We start from the raw sequence: 16,610 nt of genomic DNA on the forward strand, positions 1-16,610 counted from the left end.
CTCTTTTCCCTATCTGTTTGTTCGGGCTCTGCTTTGTACTTGGCTCTCTGGAGGTGGGCAGTGCACACCCTGGATGCCTGCTTGCTGACAACAGTACTGATGTCTCTTTTGGTTATGCTTTTATGGTTATGTCTCTTATGCCCACCTATTAAGGTGAGCAATGGTACCCTCTCTGGGAAGGCCTGTGCTGTAGGACACTGAGCTTGTTTGGGGGTGCCAAGGCTGTGTGGCCCCAGGTACCAGCTCACTGCTACCCACTGTGCTCCTGAGCTGGTTTGGTTGAGCAGTGCTATGGCATAAGGGGATTGTAAGCCTGGAACTGTCTGCTTGTGCTGCTGAGCTACTGGCTAAGTAGCTGCTTGCTGATGAATTGCTGCTAAAGATGATCTAAATAAAGCCAGCATTTACTTTACTGCTGCTTTATTCAGCTTCAAATTGAAGCAGAATCTCCTTAGCTGATAGAATTTCCTTCCCTTTCCTCGCCCTCTTCTTCCTCAGGGTCTCTTTTGGTGGGTTTCCCCCCTCTTTTGTATGTTTGATGTTTAGGTCTCTATGCCAAGCAGTATTTTTCACTCCTACTTTAACTAATGGAAATGCAATTGCACATGCATCCAATGGTAATGATGGATGCAATTAACCATCTCCACATCCCCGTTCCTCTGCCTACTGCTTTGCTGAACGCCATCACCTTCCGGTCCGCTCTGGCATCTCACATCATGGAAACAGCTGGGAGCAGCTGGGGCAGGTGTAAGTGCCTGGAGGTAGGTTTTGAAGGCTGTAGCACCATGCAAACAGCTTGGAACCAGATTCATGAGGGCCAGCTCTTGCTGCTCACAGCCTGTGCTTCTCCATCCAGCCCCTCCATGGCTCCTCAACGAGGAAGGGCTCAAACTGCTCCGAGCACCCTTTTCAGCAAGTGTTGGCCATGGTGTTGGATGCAGCTCGCTTTGGGAGCGATGGAAAGCCCTTAGGGAAGAGGATGGGAACAAGCCCCATGGCTTGCACTGGGGAATGGCACATCTTGAACCCTTCATGGGGAAGTCACAGCCTAAGGAAGTGCTTTGTCCACCTTACTGGTAATCAAACCACTCATCGCACAGCCCGTGCACGGCCAGAGACTGCTGGAGTCATCAAGACAGAGCAGGCAAAAGGACCCCGTGCCCTGGAAGCAGACCTGCACCTTCCCTGCTCCCGGCTGCAGCCCGGCTGGATGCGAGGGGGTGAGAAACCAGGAAAGCCGGGATCAGATTGCAGCAGGCTCCTCCTCCAGAGACCACAGACCGGGAAGGAGAAGCAGGGAGCTGGAGCCAGCAGCTGCAGGCTGCACCTTGCGAGCCGGGCTGGGCACCACGCTGGGGGACCGCATCTCCTCATCCCGCATCCCATGGGATGCGCGGGGCCCCCGGCGCATGTCCCCCGCTCCAGCCCGGCATGGAGAGCCTCAGCAGCAGCCTAAAGAAGAAAGCCACGGAGCAGCACTACAGGGCAGAGGTGATGATTGCTGGAGAGCAGCTGAGGTAGGAGGTGATGGGGCTCTCCAGGCTGGGGCAGGGCTGCACCCCTTTAGCAGGAGGCTCAAAGCTTTATCCTTGAGCAACCTCTTCCCCCCATCGCTGGTGTCTCCCCCGCTCCCCAGTATCCGCTGATCCTTCACCCACCAACCCAGTGGTGAACCAGGTCCTTTCCCGTGTTTCCTCATCCCGCTGCTCCTTTCAGGGCATCTCCTGCCCTTCACCTCCAGGGGACTAACAGCAGGGTTCTGATGGCAATGGGGTTTTTGTTCCCTTTGCATCTTCCCTCAAGTGCAGAACCTGATGCGGTGGCACCCAACTTCCATATATTTATAGCCCCAGTTCTTGTGCAGCTTCTGGGGGTTTGTTTCTTATGAATATAGGAATATATTCTATGCAAGAAAACCTTTGTGGCTGAGAAAACATTCCTCGTGTACCTGGGGTCAGAACCCCCCCTTGCTTCTAAACATACACCTATGGGCTTTTCTAGCTCTTGAGCAGGGTTTGCTTGTTTGCATCTGGTGCCGCCCTGCTTTGGTTTGAGATGTGGATGGGAAATAGGAACTATATCCTTGAATAACATAAAGAGCCCAGAGCCTAAGTGTGACAGCATCAGACTCCTAATATTAGCTCAGTGCCACTCTGCTGTCCATTCTCAGTGAGTCATGTTAGCTTTAGCTTTGTTATTTGTCCTGGGATTGATAACATCCAACTAAGGATTAAGGCCCCATCTTGAAAACACAGCTGATGTCCAAAGCGGCTGGATTGTCAGGGTACAGTGATGGTTTAGCCACACTTCCAGCTTGTTGCCTTTCACTAATATTACTGTCCTAGCTCCCAAAATTAAGTGTTTTCCTCACGTAGTGACTGGGAAAGCTGCTGTTGGGGCTGGAGGCTGCATCAGCTTTCTGTCTTCGCAGGATTTGGAGCCTACATTATAAGTGAGGCTTTGAGAATGAGCTTAACTTCCCTATATATCCTTCTATTTAACTGCTGAGGAGATGCAGCAGCTGATGTGGGTGATGTGCATCGCTTTAGTTACAGTGCAAGAGAGGTGAAATTAGGATTTTCCCATCCTTTGGTGGCTGTGGCTGCAGGGAGGAGAAGTGGATATAATAAATCTGGTTGTGAACAGAGCTCTCCCAGCATCCTGCACACTATGGTAGTTCTCATAAGCAAGGTGAAGGCATGGTGCTAATGTTACATGCTTCTGAGAAACAATAACAATAACTCATTTCTTCCCCTCCCAGTATTTGTCTGGAAACTTCACTCCTTAGTGTGAATGCATCCTGAGCCTGTAAAAAGGATGCTGAAGCCTGAAGGAAGGTGAGATCTGTGAGGGGAGGCAATATCTTTCCATCAGTGTGACTGGGGTGAAGTTGAGCAGAAAACACAATGTGTGTAGTTTTGGGGGTACCCATCCTTCCCCCATCGCATCTGGAATGCCCTGGGGCTTCCTGGTTGGGGAGCTCCCAAAATCTAGTTTTCAGACCAAGCCTGTTGCAATCTTGAATAGGAGCGAGCGGTTCAGTTTGCTACCCCAGGGTGAACCCAATGCAGGTTATGTCTGCTGGGAGGGTGGTAGGAGGGGTAGGAAGCACCTACAAGTGGAGAGGTGAGGCGAGATCCCTCACCTCAGAGGCTGGTGTGTGCTACAGCCGTGATGCTGTGAGACTGCTGCTGTTTTGCAAACACCAGAGCACCAGGAGCAGACCTGATCTGCCCTGGGGCAGCCTCAACTGCTTCATGCCCCTGACCTGCTCCTGAAACACTCAAGCTCTTGGTTGCATGGAGAGGAGCAGATGGATGTCACCCAACTCTCACCTTCAGCTCTGTTTGGGTCTGCATGCCATGGAAGGACCCCAGAGCACCCAGTGCTCACAGTGACGGAGGGGTGGGTCCTGTGGCTGGGCACAGAGCAGCCACATCTGCTTTGGTCTGGGCAGGAGCCTGTTCCCAGTGCAGGAAGACTGGAAGGAGGGAGGTGAAGGGATGGACACCAACTTGCTGCTGGGTTCCTGCTTCCCTTGCAGCTCCTCTGGCTGGAAGGAGAATTGAGTGATGCTGAGCATGCTGAGTGCTTGACTCTGTTGTGTTTCGGGGATCTTAGAGCCTGGTGGGTGAGGAGTTTGTGATTTGAATGTCCCTGGATGCCCAGTAGGGGAAACTGAGGCAGAGAGGCTGTGTGATGACTCAGACAGCAGCAGACAGGGCAAGGCTGAACCTCGGTGTTGTGCTCCCCTTTCTTTCCCCAGGTAAGGAATAAAGAAGCCTGTAAAAGAGCCTCACCATCTGCCCTGGCTCTGCAAGCCTCGGTCAGCAAGTAACGCTGTTGTAGCCACATAAACCCTCAAACATTTGTTTTTCCCTGTCCTCTGCTTCCTGCCCTGCCTCCCCTCTGGTGCGTTCAATCAAACAAACCTTTGCTCCATCTTTACAGTTCTTTGGCTTCCCAGCAAGTTTGCAAATCCCTTTGAGTTTGCTTTGGCCAGAGGGATGAGTGTTCAGTGTCAGGATGCGTTTCCCAGCCAGAAATAGCTGCACAAGCAAGGGAATGCTCTGTGGGGATGGCTGGGAACAAAACAGAGCCTAAAGGAACCGAGGAGAGACTGTGCTTTGGGATGCTGGTCGGCCAGGGTCCCTTCACATCCATGCGGATGCTGCTTTCTGGTCCATGGAGCGGAGTGGGGAAGAGGAGTTTTGGGGCTTGAGTTTCTCCCCAACAAATAGATGGAGATAATTGCCACTGATAGTTTGGTCTTGGCTTTCATAGGGCTGTTGTTCTGGGCCCATTCTTCCCGTCATCTGCTGCTGGTGTTTTTCTTTCAGACCTATAAACTCCCATGAAGATCGCACTGGTTTTACTGGGGGTTGTTGTGTGTTCCTGGGTGGCATTCTGTAATTAATCACTCCTAATTGCAACAAATGGCTTATCTGCACCGAGATACTCCGGAGCTTTGAATTCACACCCTGCTGTAACCTGAGTTGCTCGAGTAGAGAGGAGCCCTTGTGTATTCTCTGCTGGGTATATCCCTCATGGTCAAGTGAAGCAGCTGCTGTCTAATAGCTCTGTGGAGCTGCATTAATCACTCTTAAACAGAAAATATACTTGGTAAATGTATGTCTTGGGCAGAAAACGTGAGAGGAGAAGGAAGTTTTCCCCTGGGAAGAACAAAACTCTGATCTCAGCCACTGTCTGCAAGTGTCAAAGGTGCCCAGTGTTGTATTTGGATGCTCAGGGACACTGGTAAATACAGTGCTTACACTTTGATGCTTTGATGCTCTCACTTAAAAGTATGCGATTGACCATGGCAAAGGTTGCATTCCCCACCAAAAGCCTTTGGTCCACGATGGATTTGGTGGTTCTTTGGTGAGCTTGGATCTCTTGAAGTGCGGATGTCTTCCTGCAGGAATCGTGGGACACTGCTCCATGTGGCAGTCACCTGATGGATGATACTCAGAAGCCAAGACTTTATGATCAGAATGACCTTAAAAAGCTCATTATTAACTTTTCAGTGCTGGGGACAGTGAGGACAGGGGAGGAGACTGCTGCTTGCTGGGATTTCTTGCTCAGATTTGTCTTGTTTTCCTACACATGCATTTAGATACAAGCAGGAAAACAAAACTTCTCTGAAGCACTTTGGGTTGCAAAGGGCTGCAAAGCTCCCTCTTCTCCCCTAGAATATACTGGTGCTTTTGCAGACTGGGAGGGCATCAAACTGGGCATTGCTGAACCTATTTGCAGCTTGAATGTGCCCTCCAAGCAGGTATTGTGCAGACAGGCTGCTGTGGCTGTAGCTGCCTTTCACTGAGCACTGAATTGTTTGGTGGGTGGGTTGTTTGGGGTTATTTTGCTGTAAAGAAAGGAATAGAAAAGGCCCTTTGGGTCCTGCATCTTTCCAGGGCCGTTTGTTTGCTCTTAACTGCTGGGGGAGTGTGCAGTTAATATCCTTGAAAGATCCCACCTTGGCATTTGAGATGCTCAAGGTCTGTTTACATGGGGAGGAGGTGATGGAGAGCATCCTAGGGAGACATTCCTGCTCCAAGCAGCCATGTGTGTGTTCTTGGTGCAGAGTAGCTGTTGCTTCAGGGGTTGCTCTGGCTGTGTGCAGTTACAATAGAGTAAAATAGCAAATTCCCAATACAAGAAATCCCTTTGCGTTGGCAAATGCTCCAATTCAGACTGTTCTGAAACTACATGATGGGAATAGGCCAAGAGAGGAGCTCCTTGGGTTGCTTTCCAGCAGTGGACACCCATAACACTGCTGGGAAGATGTTGCTCTACCACAGGAGAAGGGCAGTTGTGCCTGAAAGGGCTGCAGTGATTTCAACTCCATTCCCTGGGGGTTTGTGATTCGTTTTACTTTGTTTGGATCTCCTCTTCTATTTACACTGCTGTGATTCTCCCTTTCAACAAGGTTTTGCAGGATGAGTAATGACGTCCTTGGAGTGGCCTTGGCAGGGGAACGGTTTGGTTATCCAGTGCATGTGAAAGCAGCTCACTGCTGCCAAGCGAGGAGTGTTTCGCAAGAGTCAATTCTCCTGTTCCAGCGAGCATTTTGTCCTTGAATTATTCTGCCTTTCTTATTCCCTCCCCCCCCTTTGAAGGACTCCTGTGTACATGAGGTAGGTTTTGGCCTCTGGAACCCTCATAATATTGCATTGTGCATCCTTGTATCTTCTCAATCTGCAAGCACAATTATGAACCCCTGGTTTTCACTGGCTTTGCTTTTGCAGCATCATAGGGGCTGGTTTGTAGAGGGTGTCAGTTCCACAGCCGGCATTATGTCCTTCAGTGTCTGAAGGATAAACTGGCCTCCTTGTAGTGGATGGGAATCAGTAAACAAGAGGAAAGGGAAAAGCCCATAAGGACACTGGAGCTTTGCATCTTCCCTGCCCCAGCTCTGCAGCAAGAGGGCTCTAACTCAGAGCAGCCCATCAAGGACCATAGCACTGCTGCTCCAGAGGTGCTTGAGTGTTTCATCCCTGTCCTGCAATTGTTCCCAAAGGAATAGCTTCAGAATACGTGCATCTAAACCAACAATAATCCTGGGTTTTAGTAGCATTATTTACTGAAAATCAGTTTTCTTTTCTGTTCTTTCAGCCACCCCAACAAGATCTGTGCATTTTATGCAGTGTTCTGAAACATGGTGGAAAAAAAAAAAACCTATAGGGGAAACGGCGTTTTCTCAACCAGTTTCTATTCAGGCTTCTTGTGATTATGGTCTGTGTGCTATTGTGGGTGAGGATATGAGTATGTCTGTGTGTATATACATATGTATGTACATATATAGTCTTTATAGAGTTCTGCAGACTCTTGATAGGCATAGAGTGCTCTTGCTACATGTCTTATCTCTACCAAACACGCCTCTAAGGTGGCATCTCGCTTGTGATTACAAAGGAAATAAAGGATGTAATAAATGACATTGTCTTCTCCCATAGCTGGGGAATGGAAGGGTGGGAGCCTCCCTGTTGCAGTTGCTGCTGGCTGTGTCTGATTACATTTTGACAGGGGACCATGAAATAAAGGAAGGGAAAAAAGCTAAAATCCCTAAAAATAGCAGGCAGCTGCCTGTGGGCTGCTCGCTTCAGGTAAAATCCATGTGTGGAATTGTGGGAATGAGGCTTCCAGGAAAAGAGAGTGAAATATTGGATATGAACATCAGTATTGGAGGGAGGTCTGGCAAAGGCAAGGCCAGGAGCTGGTTCTGCCTCAACCTTTGGGTTAGGATTTTAGTTACCAGGGAGGTCTGAAATTACCTGTTTAGGGTTATATTGGCTCGTAGTAGCCTAAGCATTAATTATAACAAGTTACTAACTCTTCACCAAACAAACGACATTTGAGACCCTACTATTTGTAACCCTGCAATAACGGATTATCTGTTGTTATCTGATAGATTTTTAGGGTGTTTAAAACCTCTCATGGTGCCTGAAACTGTTGTCCACGTAACTCCTTCAAAAAGAATAGAGGCTAGATGATCTAAAGGTCCTTTCCAGCCCTAACTATTCTATGATTCTATGACTTGAGGCTCCGTATGAAGTGAGGCTGCAGTGATTGCTGCCTTTGTAAAGTAGATTGGCCCAGGGCAAAACTGAATTGACATGAATAATCTGAAGCCAGAAACGTGCTGGAGTCACAGAGGAGATGTTCCATGGGTATCTCTGAGCCTGCTGCATGCACTGAGCACTATCCAGGGTTAGTGTTTGGGAACAGTCATGACTACAGGGCAAAAGTTTGGCTCCTGGACAGATCTCCTTCCAAGTTGTGTTGGCTTTGGCTTGAACACAGCAGAGCTCTGTGCCTTGTGGCTTGCTCAGTTGTAAAGGTTCTTTTAAAAGCCAAAGCCATGCTCACCTGAGTAACCTTCACCCATATGTATCTTTCCATCATGGCCACAGGCTTGCCAGAACATCAAGGTTTTCAGGACAGGATGGTGGTTGCTTTGGTAAACTCTGACCCAGTCTATCCCAGTTTGAAGCAGAAAATGTCAGGACTGTTGCCCGCTGTTGGATTAGTGGGTAGATGGATCAGTAGTAGTGCATGGGATCTGCCTGGTGCATACAGAAGAAATGAGAGCTCCCATTGCTGCTCCCACCCTGAGCTGTGTCTAAGACTTTATCCTGGGGGCATCTACGTTCCTGCTTTCATGGTGATGGGAAAGGAGACCTAGATGCAGAATTGTGCCGAGATGACAAATATATGTCTACTGTTTAATTTCCCTGTATTTTGGCTCTTCTTCAGTTTCAGTTAGCTGCCATGTATATTTTAGAGGCTCATTTAGAACAAAAAGACGTACGGTCCAGACTAAGACCTGCGTAGTGATAAGAGACAAGGGGATGATGGAGGGGCTCCTAAGACTGATGCAGTCTTGCAAAGCCAGGAGGTTTGGTTGCATTTATAAGTCACTGGGTGCTGGCCAGAAGTTCCCAATGATCAGAGCCTTGGCTGTTAGACCCAAATTCCTCTGTATCACCACCTCTGCTCAATGTTTCTCTCTAGGCTTCGCCTTCATGATGGGAAGCTCATAAAGGACCGACGTTACCACCTCCGGACGTACCCAAACTGCTTCGTGGCAAAGGAGCTCACAGACTGGCTCATAGACCACAAGGAAGCGCCAGACCGAGAGACAGGCATCCGCCTCATGCAGAAGCTGATGGACCATTACATCATCCATCACGGTGTGTGGATCTGATGTATCTGATCATGTATCGTGTGATCACCATGTCTGTCCATCGGGATATGGAGGCATGGTCAGGTCATGTTCATGACCCTTCTATTGGGTGAAGGCTCCTGAAGAGCTTGGGAGATGATGGGCAGGCAGGAGGCTGTATGGGGCTGGATCTGTGTTGCTTTAGGGGATGTTCCAGTTCCATGCCCCAAGAAAAGGGACTTGGGCTCTGCACCAGTGAAAGGGGCGGAAGTGGAAGCTGAGTTATAGCACATGCTTTAAATCTGCAGGGAAATCAGTTTCTTTTTACCATGAGAGTCCAATGATGCTCAGTTTCCCCATCCATGCTAAGGTGGGACAAGCAAGGGTGTGGAATCCACATCGCTCGAAGCAAAAAGTAATCCGGTGCCTATAAACGTGGGGCTGCAGCAATCCTATAGGGATGCCTCACTTGGGATTTAAGGGTGTGATGCCATTTTTTTCCTTTTAAAGATTATTTGGAACTTTCGGCAGTTTTGGATTAACTCGGGCCACGTGCTGTGGTGTGTGCTTGTCACTGAGCTCCGGAGCGATTCCCAAGGTCCAGCCCTTGCTCCTGATATAACAACAGGAAACAAGGGCTTCAGATTGGCAAAGAACTGCTGCTCTCCATGTGATCGTCAGGCTCAATCAGGAACAAAAGTCCTGGATTATCAAACAGGGCTGGGACAGCACTGCCCTCATTGGGAAGGGTTAGAGCTGAGCTTTGGGATATGAGCCTGGATTGGGCGGTAGTTGCAGAGGATGCAGTTGGGGAGACAGAGGCAGATGACAACCATACCAAATGCAGCCTCTTCTCTAGAAATAGCTGCCTCTGACCACTGCAATGCAGGCACTCTGTTACCATCTGCTGCTTGCCGAGGTTAATGCCCTTTACATTAAACTGCCTTGGATAAAAATAAAGGGCTGCTGTGCTTTATCAGGAAAGCACAAAGCTGAAGCAGGGAGTTCTCAGTTAACCATTAACACCCAAACCTGGTTGTTTCCCCATCTCTCCAGCCCACAGTTTCCAATCAATCCATTAGATAATTAAAGCTGTGCAGACTGGGTGCCAGTGCTGCTTTGATTGCTTATCACAGACACATTCCTCCTGCTTCAGTGATAAGCCCTGGCAGGACACACAAGTTGACTTTCCAGCTTGCCTTGTGACCCATTGGTTTTGTTAGTCCTGCAAGGCAGGGCTGCTGGTTACCTGCAGCATTAAGTGCTCTGTAATGGGCTGTCTAAACTGTTTGCCCTCTTCTTTGCTGGGATCCAGGAGATGGTAATCATCTCCTGAGGATCATTGTGCTGCCTCTGAAAGGTCTGATGAGGTTGAATCTCTTGTTCTATCTCTTATTACTCTTCAAATAACAAAAGCACTTTGGTTTCCTATGAGCACTGTCCCATAAGGTTTTTGCTTTCAGTTCCCAATTGCAATGACACCTGAATCATGGATTTCAGAGTTAAGAAGATGCAAACTTCCACCTTTTAACAGCACCTCTTCTCCCTGCTCTGAACTCCTTTCAGTCTGCGACGAGCACTCGGACTACAAGGATGCGAAGCTGCTGTACCGCTTCCGCAAGGATGACGGGACCTTCCCTCTCACGAAGGATGTGAAGGTGTTCCTGAGAGGACAGAGTCTTTATGAGAAGTATGTGAGCCCTTCCCCTGCAACACAACCCTGAGCAGTGAGCGCTGGGAGTGTGCTGTGCTGGCTGCGCTTGCTGCTGATGCTCTGCAGATGGGAGCCACAGCTACAGCTGGCTTTTCTCTTCCTTCTCTGTACCCCATGCCATAGCATTGGGAAGTGCTGTTTCCTGAGCCTTGTCACAGCTCCAGGACAGCCAGCTTCTTGGGGCTGGGGCAGGAGCCGTGCTCTGAACTCAGGGATGCTTTAGAGAGCTCCAACCCAGTTCTGGGATCTGATACAGGGAAGTACTAGGGTCCAGCCTGCAGTTTGCTGGGATGGACATGTCCCGTGGCCATTCCCGGTGCTCCTGGGAATGCTCTCTTTGTGTGGATTGTTTCTGGTGAATGTTGGTCTCTCCCTGCCCCTCTGCAGATGTGCATCCCTTGTGCTTTGCTTCGCTGTGCAGCTGCAGCGCAGGACCGGGGAACATCCAAGCGCATCCCACGGCCGAGCCCGCTGCTCCCTCTCGTGGACACACTGGATTCAGCTCTGCCATGCGCTGCAAACCGAACCTGTGGAACGCACCTCCTCCATCCATTCGGATTGTCTGCCTTTTGTTGCACGCAGTCAGTTGTTTGCTTTGCTTTCCTGCGGTCTTTAGCTGAGGGCCGCAGCCGAACTGGTTCAGCTTGAAGCTGTTTCTTCTGTTGGGATGAAGATTTACACTGCAGCTCTGCACTTCTCCCTCGCTCCCCACTGCTCCCAGGCAGCAATGTTTTGGCTGTAGTGCTTTGCCTGCTTCCCTTGGCCTTGCTTCATCTGCCTGCAGCTCCCTTATGGGGTGACAAGGGCTATAGAGCATCACGGGAGCCTTGTCCCACCTCTGTGCCAGGCTGGTGAGTGTGGAAGAGTCATTCCTGAAGGTGAGAGAGGAGAACTCTGTGAAGTACCAGAGGACTTTCCTGGGCTGCGAGATGATCGACTGGCTGGTCCAGGAGGGAGAAGCAGAGAACCGAAAGGAAGCGGTGGAGCTGGGACGGGTGCTGCTGGAGCATGGGATCATCCAGCACGGTGAGCTCCATGGGCCGGAGCCGGGATGGAAAGCAAGAGATGAGCGTATTTTGTCAAAGCTGTTCTAGGAACAAATCCCCATTCATGTCATGCAACAAGTGCTGGTCAAGTGCCCACTTAGAGATGGCAATGGGGCCTTTTAGTTCTATGTTTGGAGCTGGTGACCTTTGAAATCAGAGCAATCTGCCGCCACCCACGAAGGCTTTAAGTTGAAATCTGAGCTATTGCACTTCACTCCTTTAGAGCCGCTGGCTGCAGGGCTGGGACCCGTCCCTGGGTTTGGAGGGCTGGGTTGTGAGGATGGATATGACATGGATGGATATGATATGGATGGATACGACATGGATGGTATCCCCAGCTCCATTTGCTGGGGATCATATCCATCTGCAGGAATTAACCTTTCCATTTAGAAGGCAGGGAGTGCTCAGGATGCCTTGGGACAGGGGCACGTGAAGGGCTGTGATTCAGTGGTGCACCCCTGGGAGGTGGCATCTCTTGGGGACGTGGCCCTGCTGTTCCTGCAGGTAGCATCCTCAAATGGGCAGGAAACCTGCAGTAGAACACAGGGGCATTAAAAGCAATTCACCGGGGTCCCTCGGTGTATTTACTGCGTATGTTTCACAGCCCCTCAGCCTCTCCCTCCTCCCCTGTTCTCTCCTAGTCTCCAACAGGCATCACTTCTTTGACAGTGACCTCCTCTACCAGTTCTGGATCAACTTTCGGCGGCGACGCCGTCTCACAGAGTTACTCAATGAGAACTCTTCTCGTGCCCTCTCTGAGAGCCCGGACAGCCCCTTCTGCCTTCGCAAGCTCAACCCGGAGCCCGGCAACACCAGCTTTCTCTCTGGTAACTGGGATGTGTTTGCGGAGGGGTGCCAAAGCAAGGATTGCAGTAGAGCATCCCAGAGCTGAGGGGCAGCAGTCCTCCAGGCATCCCGTGGGGTGCCCACCCATTGCAATGGTTTATAGTGGATGTTATGAGCGATGGCGGTCTCCGTCACAGCTCCCCATCCCAGGAAAAGTACTTACCCTTCTTGATCGTTGAAGCTAGTTCTATTCTTTGTAAGCCCAGATGCTGCCTTCAGAGTGTGCCCGCGTTTCAGGTGTGGGTCAGGCTCATGGGGGAAGTTTCTTATTTGAATCCATTCTGTTCCTTCCTTTGGTCATTGTTATTTTGCCTCTTTCAGTGCAGACCAACAAGGAGATCAAGATTGTCTCAGCGGTTCGAAGGAGCAGCATCACTTCCCTTGCAGGAAACTCCAACCCCTACTTCAGCACTACCCCAACGCTGGTGTTCCCTCCCGTGGCTGAGTGCAACCCCAAATCAGGTGTGGACTCCTGCATTGCCCCATGCTTGCACATCTATTCCTTCATGGCACAGGCTAGCTTGAGCCTCAGATCCAAATGCAGTCACTGTTGGCGTGGTGGCTTGCAAGCAGAGAGGTTCAGCCTCACCTCTGAGGCTGGATGTGGAATGTTGTGCGGGTGTTTTGGAGCACATTGAGATGAATGCAAAGGTTTCTGTGTGCAGTCACTGTGGCTGGTTCTAACATCTGCTCTCCAGCCCGTGGTAACCCCCAGGCTGCTTGTTATGCACTTGATTGTATGAAACCCTTGATTGTGATAGGATCTGTCACCTTCTGCTCTAGTGTTAAAGAGACCCGTCACCAACGAAGAGCTCCTGTCCCCTGGGGCCCCCTACATCAAGAAAACACTGACTGTAAGTGACCCTTGCGAGTGGTATTGCTAATGCAGCAGCACTGAGCTCAGTGATGGCTCTTTGATAGCTTTCTGTCTGCTGCTCTGACCTCTGTGTGCTGAAACTCTGATTGCACTTCACATCATCACAGCATCCTTGGTGAGCCTCACTGGGTCGGTGTCTTCAGGTAGCCCTGTGGGTAAAAACATGTGCAGCCCCTGCTTTAGCTTCATGTATATCAAAGGGGGAGATGGGGAAAGAGAATGTTTCCTGGACAGAAAACCTCCCGTTTGTGTTTCATCCAGTTCCATGCAAACTGTAGCATTGACAAGTCTTGTGAGAGCTGGGACTTTGACACTCCTCCTCTGTGTCACCCAGATTGATGCACAGCTTTAATGTTCCTGCTGCAGATCAGGTGTGTTGCCATGATCCATCAGCATCTGATGGAGCAGCACTGACTGGGGAGCACTCAAAGGCCACTCCTGCCTTTCTTATGATGGGTTTTTTTCATGGACAAAATAACCACGCTTCAGAACCTCCAGGATGCTGCCGACAGCCTGAGCCTGGGGCTGTTGCTTCTCTATTGATTCCTAAAGCTGTAGGACCAGTTAAGGCAGGGCTGGTGGGCGCTGGGTGTGGATGTAACAAGACAGTTTCTGCCCTGCAGATCCTATTGTGTTTGCCTGGTTTCATACAGAATTCCTCAGCCCTTTCTTGCCTGCTTTTGACAAGGGGAATATCCCAGTGTCCAGGGTAGGAAATGTGAGGGCTGCCTTGCCATAGTGATTTGGCACAAGTAGGGTTACAGAGGAGCTGTGGATCAGGTTCCCACATTAACTGTGCTGCGGGAATTGATGGGAAGGAGCAAGAAAGTAAAGCTGGTGATCAGTGTGGCATGTATGAGGACGTGCTGTCCGTTCTCCTCCTCAATGCTCTTGCCCTGCCCTTCAACTCTGCCAGCCTGGGCCTTTCATGGCTCGTTTCCTTCTGCTTAGCTGTGCAGTTGCTGTTATTTATTTATATGGGTGATGTGCAAAGGCCTTGGGGAATTCCTTTTATCTTTTAGCCCCATCAGATGGCCATGGCATTACAGGAAACAGGCTACTTCCACCCTGGAAATGCTGCCTTGTGCCAAGGAAAAGGCACCTTGTGCATGCTGTGGAAATGTTCTCAATGTGCTCTCAGTACATGCCTTGCACTTCAGCTTCACGCTGCCTGTGCTTCACTCTTCTGCACTTGCTGGCAGGGAATGTTAATCAGAAAGCTTTGCAGAGAGCAATTAATCTATGGTTCTGCATCTCACTGGGTGCACAGCCCCTTCTCTCCCACCCATGACAGGTTAGGACCATGAGCAGAGCTCTCCGTCTCACTAGGAACTGTTGTGTCTCCTCTCTTCACCCTGCCCCTTGGTTTTTAAACCCCTTTTCTTCTGCATGTAGATTGTGGGCGATGCAGTGGGCTGGGGGTTCGTGGTCCGAGGAGGAAGACCTTGCCACATCCAGGCAGTGGACCCAGGAGGACCCGCTGCGGCTGCGGGGATGAAGGTACTCGCTACTCATGGTGCTTGAACAGGAGGCAGGACTTAAGTCGTGTTGGAGCCTTTGGGGCTGAACACAAACACATCCTCTGTGATAATCCCCTCTCCTGCAGTGGAGATGAGTCCGATTGAGTCGGCACATGGAGCTCTGGCAGTGCTGTGAGAGGCGGAGGGGAGGATGCTCTCTGCAGGCAAAGTGCCCTGTCTGTGGTTGCTCAGTGCTGGATGTGCCTGTGGGCAGCTGAAGCTGAAAATGCCTTGTCAAAACTAAGCTGTCCCTGTGGTAGGCTTTGGAGCTGCTAAAAACAAAGCAGAGGATTCCCAGTAACCACCCATAACCCCGGTGAAGCAGAAGGAGCAGAGCTTTACCCCCAGTCACCCTCTGTCCCAGCAGAGATGCAATGTTTTGTGTTTCTCTGCTATTAAGGATGTAGTTCTTCATGGAGCTCTTTTCCATGTACATAAATGCTCAATAACCTGAAGCTGATGCCTTGCTTTGATTCATTAAATAACTTCCAGTATTTCCAACCCAGGTGAAATGAATTGAGGTCTTGAAGCTCATTTTAGACCCAGGCACGTTTGGCTTTTGTGGGTTGAGTTTTAAGCATGAATGAAAGAAGTGTGGAGCTTCACAGTTCCCTATAAAACCCCCAACAGTGTAGGAGTAATTTCTACAAGCTGATGTAAGCCTGAAGTCACACAGCTATTTGGAATAATGGGATTCTTCAGAGGCAGTGTGACTCCTTGTTTGCTTCAGGCAGGATTGGAAGGGGGTGGATGAATTTGCTTCATTTACTCAAGAGCCCAGTTAATTTCTCCTTACCTAATCTCATTTGCTCCCAAATTGCTCGATGTTAATATTGTGCCTTATTTCCATCTGTGAAGTGAACCACTGCTCATAAATGAGTCTCTTTCTCTGTTAGCTCACAGTCTAAATCCCTTTGGCCTTTCTTTTATGATATAGTGTTTGTAGCACAGTGATTATTAGTGTGGCTTATGGAGTGGGAGCGCTTTAGGGTTTACAGGCTTTTATAGCAAGTTGTGTTGCAGCCTCTGGCTGTAGTCGGTCACAGGCAGGAGGTGCCATGAAGACATCAGATGAAAGCAACCAGCCCTTCCTCTCCTTGCAGGTGTGCCAGTTTGTGTTCTCAGTGAATGGGATGTACGTGCTGCATCTGGACTATCCGACCATCAGCAGCCTCATCATGACAGGACCACGAACCCTCGTGATGGAAGTCATGGAAGCCATTGAATGAGCACAGGAGTCTTTTGTCCCACCCCTGGAAGGGCAGGAGGCTCCACTGAGCAAGGAGGGACTGTGGGGAGGGACCACGCACTGTGAAATGGCAGCCGGGCACTTGGATGTATTTGCAAATAAACTCCTTCTAATGGGCAAGTCTCAGATTTTGATGTTGAAATATTTGGCTTTACCTGACCCTGAGGTCTTTTTCATGCCAATGGGAGCAGGCAGCACATCAGGACACCAAGCCTGAGAGCAAGCCATTCACCCACCCAAGCTGCCAGGAGGGTGGCACAAGCTGGGGAGCAGCAAGAAGCTTGGTCTCAAGCAGTGAGTATGTCTCAGCTGCCCTGAGCTGCCTGTGCAGTCTACCAAGAGCAGAACGTGCTCTCCAGATGGCCCCATAAGCTATGCCTGTGACTCTGTCAGGCAAACAAGGAAATGACCCCAGTAATGGATGCTTCCTTGTAAAGACAGTCGAGGGCTTAAGTCTCTTGGCTTAGCCATGCTCGCAGCCAGCACTGATTGCTCTTCCCAGCTGGTTCTTGGAAAGGTGGGACTTTGATTGTGCTTTCTGTGCCCCCATCCCCTAATGATGCTTCAGTTCATTAACCAGCTTCACCTCAGCAGGCATCCCAGGCGTCACAGGCTGCTACCAACCGAGTGATGGGAAAGGAGAGACCCTAACCAGTGTCTGCCCAAGAGGAAACGTGTCATGGACGGGGTTTGACT

The 16,610-nt window shown here is 50.0% G+C and overlaps 1 protein-coding gene across 4 annotated transcripts; it reads left to right on the forward strand.

Moving 5' to 3' along the window:
* The first annotated feature begins 1,254 nt into the window (after nt 1–1,254).
* Nucleotides 1,255–16,030, forward strand: LOC134175812 (DEP domain-containing mTOR-interacting protein-like). Of its 4 annotated transcripts, none has more exons than XM_062642135.1 (9): nt 1,256–1,517; nt 8,512–8,690; nt 10,229–10,352; nt 11,224–11,402; nt 12,064–12,249; nt 12,590–12,730; nt 13,052–13,122; nt 14,541–14,645; nt 15,769–16,030. In XM_062642135.1, the coding sequence occupies exons 1-9, from the start codon at nt 1,390–1,392 to the stop codon at nt 15,892–15,894; spliced, it is 1,239 nt and encodes a 412-aa protein (XP_062498119.1). In that variant the 5' UTR covers nt 1,256–1,389; the 3' UTR covers nt 15,895–16,030. The 4 variants fall into 4 exon arrangements, with proteins under 4 accessions (XP_062498122.1, XP_062498119.1, XP_062498121.1 ...); XM_062642137.1 differs by lacking the exon at nt 1,256–1,517 and adding an exon at nt 2,803–2,837; XM_062642136.1 differs by lacking the exon at nt 1,256–1,517 and adding an exon at nt 3,161–3,405.
* Nucleotides 16,031–16,610: the final 580 nt, after the last annotated feature.

The sequence above is a fragment of the Pezoporus occidentalis genome, unplaced genomic scaffold (assembly GCF_034315485.1).
Source record: "Pezoporus occidentalis ecotype Australia unplaced genomic scaffold, CSIRO_AGI_Poc_V1 ctg70, whole genome shotgun sequence".
Lineage (NCBI taxonomy): Eukaryota > Metazoa > Chordata > Aves > Psittaciformes > Psittacidae > Pezoporus > Pezoporus occidentalis.